This window comes from Mytilus californianus, unplaced genomic scaffold (assembly GCF_021869535.1).
Source record: "Mytilus californianus isolate M0D057914Y unplaced genomic scaffold, xbMytCali1.0.p SCAF_5, whole genome shotgun sequence".
Classification (NCBI taxonomy): domain Eukaryota; kingdom Metazoa; phylum Mollusca; class Bivalvia; order Mytilida; family Mytilidae; genus Mytilus; species Mytilus californianus.
The window spans coordinates 45,619,624-45,633,139 of record NW_026262701.1 but is presented as its reverse complement, the minus strand read 5'-3'; the positions used below and the strand labels follow the sequence as shown (position 1 = coordinate 45,633,139).

Sequence of the window (13,516 nt, the reverse complement as noted above, 5' to 3'; positions counted from 1 at the left end):
GAAAAATTGCTGAATTTTTCATTTCCGTTCTCTATTTTAAGTTTGCCTCAACCAAATGTTATGAAACTTATACACAATGCTTATTACCACAAAATGCAGATCAAGTTTGAATTTGGGTAGCGTCACTTTTACTATTTTTGATTTATGTTCATTTGTAACTGTATATGCAAGCAGGGGCATCATCTGTGTCCCATGGACACATTCCCCATTTTTTGTGATTTTGGCTGAAATATTTTTATTTGTCTGTGATTTTGGCTGAAATTTTGTAATGCAATTTTGAGACATTTGAAATGTTAAAGGGCAAGATAGTATAGGAGATCAGGAGTTTGGTAAAGTGATCTCTTTGCTGAAAAATAACAATTTTCCTAGGATAACACATCAGTAAAACATAACATAATAGACAAAATGTCTTATAAGTTTTTTTTTGTTGGGTTGATGTCTCCTTTACGTATCTACCACATCTATTGTTCATATAGCAAGAAACTTTGAAGATATCCGAACATTTAGAATTTTAATTAGGCAATAGTAGTCAGAAGTCAGATTGCTTTAGGGCTATTCCATTAAAATGTATGTGGGAGGGTAGGAAGGGACTTTCAAAGTATTCCTACAACCAAGAACCATTTTTTTAGATAATTTTGCATAATGGTAATAGATGCATACTGAAAAAGACCCATGACCCACATTCAATAATTAAACTTCCCTTCCTACCCTCCCACATACATTTTAATGGAATAGCCCTTATACATCCACGTCAATTTGATTTCAGTGGATAGTTGTCTCATTGGCAGTCATACCCCATGTCCTTATTTTTATATTCAATATTTTACAGCTTCAAGATAACATACAGAACATCCTTAATGCCTTGGAATCTCAAAATGGTGTGATAGAAAGACTGCAGGAGCAATTAGCTGACCAACAGGAGAAACAGAATGAATTACAGAGACAACAGATAGAGATAGAACAACTCCGACACATGTCACAACAACCTCAGCCAAACATTGAGGAACATTTAGGCAAATTAGAGGGCATTGTTACATCTCGTGTGGAGAGAATGTTTACTCAGCATGCTCAAAAAGAGAGTATCCTTTTCTATTTACAATACTGATGGTAGTTGGTTTTTTTTATGTAGGAAGTGTTATTAAATGAAATGCACTAGAAATTGAACAAACGCTATACACCTTTGCAGTAAGCAATTCCTAGTTATTCAGATTTCTACTTTAGAGGCTCAACCTTAATCTAAAAATGAGTGTGTATTTTTCATAAACCAGTAATTAATCAGTTAGTAGTCTTAGGCAGCTTTATATTAAGAAGTTTTTCATGAAGAAAGTATGGGATATTATTATTGCATGGGGTTTAAGATGGCAGTGATTGACAAAACAGTCATATAAGTTACTTAATGACAGTCATACAATCAATAATAGTTTTTTATTAACTTTCAATTCAATACAGTCAAAATAAATGTCTTGGTAATAAAATTGTAATCTTGTCACATTAAAAAGATCTACATCTGATAATCAGGGCTCACGCTACCAGGCGACTAGGGCGAAGAAGTCGCTTTCCCGTCCGTCACTTCGCTTTGCCTGACCATCAAGAGCGAAAACAAGTCGCCCTGTTGTTTACGATACTCGCTTTTAGTCGCTTTCGTCATCGGACATTTTCAATTTTTAAGTTGATAAAACATCAATTTTTTATTGATTATTAAAGAAATTCAGACATAAACGATACATTTTCTTAAGAAAAGAGGTTTAAGCAATGAATTTACAGTGTGTAGTAGGTTATTTAATAAAAAAGACAACTTTTTATCACTGCATGCACTTCCGGTACTTGTTACTCAGAGAGCATACATCAATCTAACTTTCGGCAGCAAAATAAGTTTGTTACTTCATTTAAAAGTGATAAAAGTTGCCTCCAGTAAATGTTTAATCCATTTATTGCATTAAAAACGTCATATTCCTTTCCAAATAGCTTGTCAAACATCGTTTATTTTTGTAAATTTTCTTCGTCCGCCATTAAGCGTTTACTAACTACGGATCGGAACTGGACCGGCTATGACGGAAATCCGTATTTTTACAATAATAAATACGGACGCATGAATGGAACAGCTGACAGAAGAATATTGATCCCAAAAGGAAAAATTATGCATTCCACATGCATTAACAGACTTTTGGTTAGATCTAATAGATTAATGTATATAATTCCATATCATTTATATGGATTGTTTTAAAATATTGATTAAAGTTGCTTAACTACTAATATCAATATATTATGGCCCAGCTTAACTTTGTAAATCTTTTGATGAGAAACGCTGAATTTCATAAACATGATAAACAAGATAGTTTCTAATTGAATTGTAATTCATATATTATAATTTCTTTACCTTTTTGACATAAAAAAAAATTCTTTTTAGTGCTAGATATTTAGTTGGTAGTTTCTCACAAGAACCTAAACTTAAACAACTTTGAATTTGAACTGTTAATTTAATTGTATACTCAGATATGAATTGAACAATATAAAAAGAACATTACTTACATATGACCCTTTATACTATAGTAAAATCAAAACATTGTAGCGCAGGGCGCGAAGGAGCACTTCTCTTTCAAATCTCACCACTTCTCCCTATCAGTTTCAAAAAGAGAAGTCACTTCTCCCTATTATTCTGAAGTAGTGTGAGCCCTGGATAATCTGAAAAAAAAAATTATTGTCCTGATTGGTTTTATTTTGTAGTTTGGTTGCTGTCTTATCATTTGTTTAATCTGCATGTACACCTCTCTTTTGAAATATTGAATCAAAATTACTTATTTCACAAAAAATCATGTTAATAATTTGACACGCATTAATTTCATTAACAAAAACAAGATCAGAGAATAAATCAGATCATGCAGCAGTCTGAGACGAGAGAAAAGCAGCGACACGAACGATTGCAACACACACTGGTACAAACATTACAGAAATCTGTAGCCAGTAATGTGGAGGATCAAGTCAGGGATGAAATGAGGAATACTGTCTTACCAGGTTGGAATACATAGATACAGAAAAGTGGGGAACCAGGAAAATACTTATTGGAGGGTGGGGAGGTGGTTAGATTACTGTGAATTCATTATTATTCGTGGGATACAAATTTTCCTGGATTTTGTGGGTATAGGCTAGGTAAACCACAAATTTCAGTGTTCAATGAAGTGCAAATATTTAAAGGCTTGTGTTCAGGCCTTTGCAAAACTATGAAATCCAATATCCACGGAAATACAAGTTTTCCTCAATCCATGAAAATTGGTACATAGGAAAAAAAAAAAGAATCCAGAGGAAAGATATATTGGTAGAAAACAAATAAGTTGAAAAAAAAATTCACAAATCTTTTTTCTAGAAATTTTGCATGGGTTATGGATAGACAGATTAAATACAGAACTAATTTTAGTTTCTTGTGTACAATTTGGAGTTTAGTATGGCGTTCATTATCACTGAACTAGTATATATATTTGTTTAGGGGCCAGCTGAAGGACGCCTCCAGGTGCGGGAATTTCTCGCTGCATTGAAACCTGTTGGTGACCTTCTGCTGTTGTCTGTTCTATGGTCGGGCTGTTGTCTCTTTGACACATTCCCTATTTCCATTCTCAATTTTAAAGTAACTGTGACTTAGTTTCAGTGGACAAAAAAAGAACAAATTTATCTATCCGTCTTCTTTCCCCAGACCCAGTTGTTAACAGACCTAGATAAATGATACTGTTATTAGTTTTCTTCACCTGGGTTTACAAAATTACACAAAAGCCTCTTTAAACAACATTTAACAAAATAAAATAACCTGCAAAAACGCAGAACATAAATCTTTCAGGCAGTTGAAAACGAAAAACTTCTTTTAAATGGTAGATTAACATGGTTTCTACACTTCAGGAAAAATTAGAAATAGCAAGGTATTTCATTTCATACATTCCAGATGGATAACTTTTCTAGGAAATCAAGGTCATTCAGGATGATCAGGGAATTGGCAAAAATCTCAGAAAAATCTGAAATTTTTAATATTTTATTTTTTCATATTTTTGTACATCTGATTAAAGCTTGTATCATACAGGATAGCTTTATTTGCTTGCTTACTGGCAAAGACTACATAAAAAGGAAATAATATCCTGAAAAATTCTAAAAAAGCATAAAAAAAAATTTAGCTGGACGATTAACTGTAACACAAAAACTTATTGTAAAGGGAGATAACAAATTATTTTCAAAAAACCATTTGAAAGTATAAGGTTCATGTATAACAAATGAAGTCTGAAATGTAATTTTGTGTAGGAACAAGTGTTGTGTTATTATTATGATTGAAAGCAAATGATAGAATGTTGTAATGATGTTTTCATCCTTTCAGCTGTAACAAGGTCTTTAGAACCTGTTAAAGATCAGCTGCATCAAGAATTGGCACAGAAATTAACAGCCACAGATTCATTACTGAAAGATAATATTGGTAAAATGATTAGATCTAGGGTAGGTTGAAAGATTGTTAAATATGTGCACATCATGATAAAAAAACCTCAACATTTTCATGCTAGTAGATATTGTCCTTTTTATACGACTGCAAAAAAATTTTGTGGTCGTATATTGGTATGATGTTGGCGTCGTTGTCGTCGTCCGAAGACACATTGGTTTTCGCACTCTAACTTAAGTTTAAGTGAATGGATCTCTATGGAATTTTACCATAAGGTTCAATAGCACAAAAGGAAGGTTGGGATTGATTTTGGGGGTTATGGTACCAACAGTTAAGGAATTAGGGACCAAAAAGGGGCCAAAAATAAGCATTTTTCTAGTTTCCAGACAATAACTTGTGTTCAAGTTCAAGGATCTCTCTGAAATTGTACTGCAAGGTAGCATACCACAAAGGGAAGGCTAGGATTGAATTTGGGGGTAATTGCATCAAAATTTTAGGAATTAGGGGCCAAAAAGGGGCAAAAAAACAAGCATTTTTCTAGTTTTAGGACAATAACTTGTGTGTAAGTGTATGGATCTTTATGAAATTGTACTACAAGGTTCCATATCACAAAGGAACGCTGGGTTTGAGTTTGGGGATAATTGCCCTAAACGTTTAGGAATTTTGGGCCAAAAAGGGGCCAAAAAACAAGCATTTTTCTAGTTTCCAGACAATAACTTGTGTTCAAGTGTATGGATCTCTCTGAAATTGTACTGCAAGGTACCAAACCACAAAGGGAAGGCTGGGATTGAGTTTGGGGGTGATAAATCATAAGGGGGTTCAAAAAATTGGGAGGGGGATTTTTTTTTCCTTTTTTTCCTATTTTTTTTCTTTAAAATTTTCCATTTTAAATTGGTTATTTCTGATTTATATATAAAAGCAAATAATAATGATATGGTTTGAATAGGTAAATTAAATTTGTTTAAGTTCTTAGACCACATTCATTCTGTGTCAGAAACCTATGCTGTGTCAAATATTTAATCACAATCCAAATTCAGTGCTGTATCAAGCTTGAATGTTGTGTCCATACTTGCCCCAACTGTTCAGGGTTCGACCTCTGCGGTCGTATCAAGCTGCGCCCAGTGGAGCATTTTATTATACGCCTGTTTATGGGATGTATTATGGTATACCATTGTCTGTCCGTCTGTCTGTCCGTCCGTCGTCAACATGTCGAACATAACTCGAAATCACTTTGAGCAGTTTTCATGAAACTTTGGTGAACTATTTATATCTATTGACTCGAGCTCCCTTTCAATTTTTTTTAATTTTAGATTATGGGGTTTTATTCATAAAAAAAGGGTTGATTTTCCAGTTTTTCGGACAATAGCTCAAAAGTGCTTTGAGCGGTTTTCACTAAACCTTGGTGACTGGCTTAATCTATTAGAATAACCTCCCTTTAGTTTTTTATAAATTTATGATATGACATTGAGGAGTTATGGTACTTTATTCTTTGAAAAAGTGACAGGGGTATCATGCGCTCATGGCACAGCTCTTTATTATCTTTTAAATTAAAATTTAATTAAAATTGTCATACAAGCATATATAAGGATTAGTACAAATATAAAGAAAACAACCCAGATTCAAATATTTTACAAGCAAAATCTATGAAGAGTCTCGGTCCTGTTTATTTTTAGACTATTATTTTCAGCAAACAACAGAAGCCATAGGATTAGCTGCAGGCAATGCTTTACAGACTCCAATACAGGCAGCATATCGAGAAGCATTCCAGAATATTGTTATACCCAACTTTGATAGGGCCACGCAAAATATGTTCCAACAAGTCAACGAAGCATTCACCAAAGGGACAAAAGAATGTAAGGGCTGTTAAAGTATTATATTTCTGTTGTAGGCACTTGTACATGAATTTCTATGGGTGGTTGGATGTAGAATGTGTATTAATGTTAAGTATATAGTAAAAAATTCTATCTTTGATTTCTTTAGTTTTATGAGGTTTATGTTTTTTTTAAGGGTTGAACTGGTAATGAAACAAGAATTGGACAATTTTTTTCAACAATTATTTGTGAATTTCATATGAATCATGATGGACAATTTATAATATAAACGCACTCCAGGACTAGGGCTATATTGATTTCACCTAGTCCATCCGTCCGCTGGTGCAACAAATATTTTTGTCACAATTTTTTCAGGGACTAGCAGAATCACTTCATATTTGGTCAGCAGCATTTTTTGGATTAGTTTGGTATTGTCTGTTGTACTGTCCAATATTTTAAGGTGGTACCAAACACCTTGACTAAAATTAATTTAGCTCATATGATTTTCATAAATTTTGACAAATTTGGAATAAATGTTTGGTTGATTTCTCCTAAACTGTTACCTGTATCTTTTTTTATTTCAACTTATTGTTGTGGAAGTAAGACCGGTTCCATAGAAAACATACATGGGACCAAGGATGGCACTTCATAATCTCATATATGGGTGGGTGTTATTGTACAGTGAAAGTTAAAGTGAAAATTGCCTCTTTAGATTGTTACACCATTTTTAAAGTGCCTTCCCGGAGTATCATGTATCATGTAGGTTAATGGAACAGCTGTAAGTTTATTCATCATTTAAAGGTGGTTTTAAAACATTTGTATTGTAGATATTAGAACACTGGAAACTCATTTGGACATAATTAAACAGAAGCATACTGAGGCCAGAGATCCTATTGTAGCACAGATGAGGAAATTAGCTGATTCTTTCCAGAGTTCTGCTGAAACAATAAAAGCACAAGTCACAGCTAGTATCCAGTCTCAGGTCCAAAATGAAATGCAGAATTCCTTCCTTAGGTATGTTATATGCATGAATCTGCAATTAGATTAGCTTTAGGTAATTCTTGGATATGAAAATAATTACAAAACTATCTTCTATAAAAATAAGAAGAAGTGGTAGAATTGCAAATGAGACAACTCTCCAATAAAGACCAAATGATGAAGAAGTTAGCAACCATAGGTCACCATAAGGCCTTCAACAATAAGCAAAATGCATACCCCATATGTAGCTATAAAAGGCCCAGAAATTACAAATGTTAAACAATCCAAAAGAGAAAATTAATTGCCTGATTTATGTAAAAAACATTTACAATTTGACATAATGCCATGTTAGCTTTTGTGATCACTTTGTGTCCACAGTCTACACAATAAACTCCTTCAGCAAAGAGTCTGAAGCCAATTTTATCGATTATTTTGCATAGATTCTATTTTCCTGTAGTAGAATTTTACAAGCTTGGGCTGTTTTTTCCTTTGGCCAAGCATGAACATTGTGTGTCTGTCTTCATCATTTTCATTCTTATTATCTCCATAAGGCAAATTGGACCAAATTTTGTAGAAATGATGAATGGAAGTCCTCTTCAATTGATCCTAATTTGATTTTGATTAGCAAATTAAAAAAAAAATTTTGTGAAATTACGAGGTGAAATGTTTTGAAAGAGGATTGATTGAAAACATAGCCATCTGAATTTGTTTGTCAGTAGTTATCTTCAGTGGAGTAATTAAGGGATGATTTTGCATAGATCCTCTTATTTTATAATGCTTATTTTATTTATACAACATACTGAAATATTAGATATTTTTCTTCAGTCTGCAAGAAACTTTGATCAGAGCTGTAAGGCAAGCTGTAAAAGATGAAGTTAATACTGCTGTACAGGAACAAGGTGCTACTATTAGTAGTAATGTACTTGATGCCATGAGATCAGGGGCTGTAACTCCTGTACCTACCAGTCCTGATCCACAACAAGCTAGAACACATATCATGCAGTTACTGAGACAAGGGCAATTAAATGCTGCATTTCAACAGGTATTAGAGAAAGGGAAAAATTTGTTACTCTTTGTATGGTATTATTCTTATCAACAATATGCAAGATGAATAAAAATTCAGTTTAATATTTGCATGTAAAGTGAAAATGATCCATTGTTGTTTCCCTGTTACTTAATATTACTGCCATCTCAGATTTTATATTTATAACCCATTTTTTATTGAATTTCAATCCAGAAAAGACATTTTTTCTTGTTGTTTTTCTCAATTAACTAATTAAATTTTGTTTTGTGAATCATTTTTCATTTTGTCATTTATAATACAAAATGCCAGCAAGGTGATATTCTTCTGTTAATTAGAGTCTGTAACAATATTGGAGTTATCAGCAAAGTTGGACTACAGCAATTTCTGAATGTTTTAATCAGATTAATTGCATTATTTTACCACTCTCTAAGGTGAAAGAGTTGAAATGCTTGGTTTCCATTTAAAGTGAAACTTAACTAATTAAAGGGAGGAGGGTATAGGGATCTTTTTAGCTTCCTTTATCTTTTATCAGTGACGTGGTGATTAATAGGCAGATTGCCTGTAGCATTCAACTTGTCGGTTGGTACATTTGTTTAAAATAGTTACTGCTCTCTAACTTTTAAACCCCTTGGAGTAAAATTTGGAATGAATATTCACCAATACTAAAAAGTGTTATGAAATTTTGATTTTAGAATGCTTTAAAGTAATAAGAAAAATAACCATTATTACATCTAAAAGATAAAACTATGTACTCTTCTTGTTGTAGGCTTTGTCAGCAGCTAATCTAGAACTTGTAGTATTTGTATGTGAGACTGTGAACCCTGCCCAGATATTCAACCAAACACCCTGCCCACTAGAACAGCCAGTATTGCTATCCCTTATCCAGCAGTTGTCTGCTGATATCGGTCAAAATACAGAACTTAAACATAAGTAAGTATCAATATAGAAATAAGTAGATGTGGTATGATTGCCAATAAGACAACTAAAGTTCAAATGAAGTGAATGTAAGCAATTATTACATTTATTCAAATGTAATATTGGTGTTTTAATCAAAAGCAACAATAACCATTCTAGTGCTGATTAATATTTATAGTTGTAATGTTGTATTTGTACTGCATAAAAAAACAAACAGATACTTTTTTTAAGTAAAAATGTTGAATAATGATCTTTTCAGGTAGTTCAATTTTACCTAAGTCTATTCTAGCAATTGTTCAATATTTAAATCAATATAAGGAAACAGCCTTATTCAGAAAAAAGTAACATAACAAAAATACCAAACTCCAAGGAAAATTCAAAACCTAAAGTCCCTTATCAAATGGCAAAATCAAAAGCTCAAATTAACACATCAAAGGAATGGAAAACAGCTATCATATTCCTGACTTGGTACAGGCATTTCCTTATGTAGAAAATGGGGGATTAAACTTGGTCAGGTGACTTAAATTATTTGTGTTCCACCTCAGCAAATTTAATTTGAAAAGTTGACATCTCTTTGTAAAATTGAAATAAGATTGACAGTTTGCTGTTTAACATAATAATGATTTGGTTGTAATTCAGTAAATGTTTTGTTTTTTTACAGATATTTAGAAGAATCTGTGATGAATTTAGATTTGACGAATAAGATAACACAGGAGCACATGAGAGGAGTGTTGTACAGTCTTATACAGAAACTAAAGAACTATATCAGTCAGCATCCCAATGATAAGACATGTAGACATCTTAAAATGTTACAGATGGCCTCAGAATCTTTGCTGAAGTAGATGTTCTAAAACTGAAATAATGGATTTTAAAATTTAATTATGTCAAGACTTAAAGTTAAGATTGATAGTATATTGTTGTAGTTGAAAGATTTCCGATGATATATTGTTGTAGTTGAAAGATTTTCTATAATCAGAGTATTTCTTTTTTTAAAGAAAAAAATATTTTAAAATATCATGTGTCATGATGGTAAAAAATTCAGATTTTCTAATGAAGGTATAAATGGTTACCTCTCTTTTTTATTTAAAACTTTCATCTCAAATAACTCATGTTTATACGCATCATTATATAATACAACTTTTATAGATGTTTTTCTCTGACCTTCCAACCTCCATATGGTTGTATTGATGTTGACATTTTTTATCTCCTGGAAACTAAGACATATTTGGAATAGGGATCGTTTATTTTCAACTTATGAGTTTGAATGTCCCTTTGGTATCTTTTGCCTCTCTTTTGGAATAGAGAAATTTGATCTTGCATTTATCTATGAAGGTACACTGTAGTATACAAAATTAGAAACAAAACTATAAATTTAATCTTCTCTCATATTAAACCAATAAGGAAGCTGAAGATACAAAATGAATAAACAGATTATATCACTTCACCCTGAGCAGATTTAAATTTGTTCTGGTTAAAAAAAAATTGATGGAGAACAAAAGTGGTTCATTTTGTAATATAAAATTTTTCAGTGTTTGGGAACACAAAAACGTGAAACATATTCCTATAACATTTTTTTTTTTATGAAATTCAAATGAAGTGAAAATTGTTGTCAGTTACTTTTGTGATAACTACAAAGCCAATTCATTCTTCTTCAATATTTTGTAAACAGTAAGGCACTTATAAGGGCGACAGAAAAATTATACCATAAACACATCATTCATTTATAGGATGGTGAATAAACTTGAATATGTTCTTACGGTAATTTTTTAAAAATGAAAATCAAAGGTCAAAGTTAAATATTCCCATGTGGCTACTTGAAAATGATCAAAGAAAGTAATCTGGTAAAAGTTGTTTAGATGTACAATTTAGCATAGTCATAAACCTAGCTAATCATTATTTTATTCATGAAAACTTCATTCAGTTGGTATAGAGGCGAATTTAATTAGAAAATACATGTCTATCGTATCAGGTTTTCATAAGTTATCATGGTTCAAATTTGTGAGGAAAAGTTATGGTTCTATGTTGTTATGTTTTATGAATATTGTATATTTTTGTATCAGTATTTTTTTATGCTGCCAAAATGTACGACCATGCAAGTGCCATGTAGCATTTAGTTAGTATTCATCCATGAAGGATGTGACACTATTTAGTGTAATAAAATCAGAAATTCATTTTATGTAAATTTTTTTCCAATTTGATTTCATTGCAAAATCCTGTATTTTTTATATACAGCTTTCTGATGTGTTGCAGTACACTGTCCTTTTAATCTGTTTTTCTATTGTTTGATATTTAGGAATACTATTGATAAAATTCAAATTGTAAAAAATATAATGTGAAGAAAATAAAAAGATATTTTTTTTTTTTCACCTGTAACAATTTTCATTCATTTATTTACCCTGATTTTGATCTTATTTATGACGAGGAATATTTTGTCTGATTTGTTCTAAATTGCAAAGTTAGGGAAAGAGAATCCTCATGAAAATTTTCCAATTTAGTTGACAAATAAGATTTGTTTATTACAAACTTCACAAGAGCTTTATTTTTAATGAACTAAGGAGAAGAATCTTTTATAGAGTAGATGTAGTATCATTGTCATTTGTAGTTAATCATTTTTATAATATTTTGTTTTAGTTCTGTCAGCTTGGCATTACTGTGATACAGACAGACAAGAAGTCTGTTATAATAAAATAATACAAAACTCCATTTTGTCTTGTTGATTTCATTGAATTGCACATTGGAAAACTCAAGTATTGGTGGTTGGTGTAATATGTTGCTCTGTCCAATATTTTTATGCCTCTGCAACTAAAAGTTTTCACTTTGCTGGCTGTTTGTACATATATTGAAGGTGTACATGTGGCCCGGATTTTTATTTTTATTGATATTTGGTCTTTTGGGAGGTAGTTGAACTTTGTCAATTTTGGAGTATATACTTGCATAAGAGGTGCATAGCGATCCCGGATAACGCCTACAGTGAACCATAGACATCTATGCTCCGATGCTCAACTTTTGTGTATTTTAGAATAACACTTTGCATCTGCAGGGGCATCATTTGTGTCTCCCAGACACAATAATATCTCAAAGAAAGTCCTACATTGACTGTGTTATAATATTATGCCTCCAAGTGCTTTTCTGCATTTACCAAAATATATTTAAGTCATATCTAGAAACATGAGGATTTTTATGACCAAAAAGGATCTAAAAAGAATAGCCAAATTCATCAAAGGTCAAGAAGATATTAAGACATTGAATCATTGGTAGTCCTCTCCACAAATGCTGCCTAAGCATCAAATCCATGCATCCCTCACAGACATGTTTAAGTGATTGAAATTTTGCAATATTGTTATTTTTTTGTGATTTTTAGCTCACGGGGGCCCAAAGGGCCCAATGTGAGCTTATGCCATCACTTGGCGTCCGTCATCGTCCGTCGTCTGTCGTCTCTGTCGTCGTAAACTATTTCAAAAATCTTCTCCTCTGAAACTACTGGGCCAAATACCTTCAAACTTTAACTAAATGTTCCTTAGGGTATCTAGTCTATCAACAAACATGGCCGCCATGGCTAAAAGTAGAACATAGGGGTCAAATGCAGTTTTTTGCTTATATCTCAAAAACTAAAGCTTTTAGAGCAAATCTGACATGGGGTAAAATTGTTCAATTGGTCAAGATCTATCAGCCCTGAAATTTTCAGACGAATCGAACAACTCATTGTTGGGTTGCTGCCACTAAATTGGTAGTTTTAAGGAAATTTTGCAGTTTTTTGTTATTATCTTTAATATTATTATAGATAGATATTGTGACTAAAATTGTCAATTGACCCCTTAAGGAGTTATTGCCCTTTAAAGACAATTTTACACAATTTGTTCATCAAGTTTGCTAACATTTAAAAATCTTCTCCTCTGAAACTACTCAGCCAAATACGTTCAAACTTCATCTAAATGTTCCTTAGGATATCTAGTTTATAAATTGTATCCGAAGTTTTAATCCATCGACAAACATGGCCGCCATGGCTAAAAATAGAACATAGGGGTCAAATGCAGTTTTTGGCTTATATCTCCAAAACGAAAGCTTTTAGAGCAAATCTGACGTGGGGTAAAATTGTTCAATTGGTCAAGATCTATCAGCCCTGAAATTTTCAGACAAATCGAACTACCCATTGTTGGGTTGCTGCCACTAAATTGGTAGTTTTGAGGAAATTTTGCAGTTTTTTGTTATTTTCTTGAATATTATTATAGATAGATATAAACTGTAAACAGCAATAATGTTCAGCAAAGTAAGATCAACAGAAAAGTTAAATGACCAAATTTGTCAATTGACCCCTTAAGGAGTTATTGCCCTTTAAAGACAATTTTACGAAATGTGTTCATCAAGTTTGCTAACTTTTAA

General features: G+C 32.2%; 1 protein-coding gene across 4 annotated transcripts in view; it reads left to right on the top strand.

Annotated features, from left to right (window-relative positions):
• LOC127702311 (enhancer of mRNA-decapping protein 4-like) overlaps positions 1-11,839 on the top strand; it is a 53,130-nt gene extending 41,291 nt beyond the window's left edge. For all 4 annotated transcript variants that reach the window (XM_052206447.1, XM_052206446.1, XM_052206445.1 and 1 more), the window contains 8 exons: positions 830-1,079; positions 2,857-3,012; positions 4,352-4,467; positions 6,096-6,261; positions 7,047-7,233; positions 8,023-8,239; positions 8,988-9,151; positions 9,798-11,839. In XM_052206447.1, the coding sequence (XP_052062407.1) occupies positions 830-1,079; positions 2,857-3,012; positions 4,352-4,467; positions 6,096-6,261; positions 7,047-7,233; positions 8,023-8,239; positions 8,988-9,151; positions 9,798-9,978 (1,437 nt within the window). In that variant the 3' untranslated portion in view covers positions 9,979-11,839. The remainder of the gene's footprint in view (positions 1-829; positions 1,080-2,856; positions 3,013-4,351; positions 4,468-6,095; positions 6,262-7,046; positions 7,234-8,022; positions 8,240-8,987; positions 9,152-9,797) is intronic.
• Positions 11,840-13,516: the final 1,677 nt, after the last annotated feature.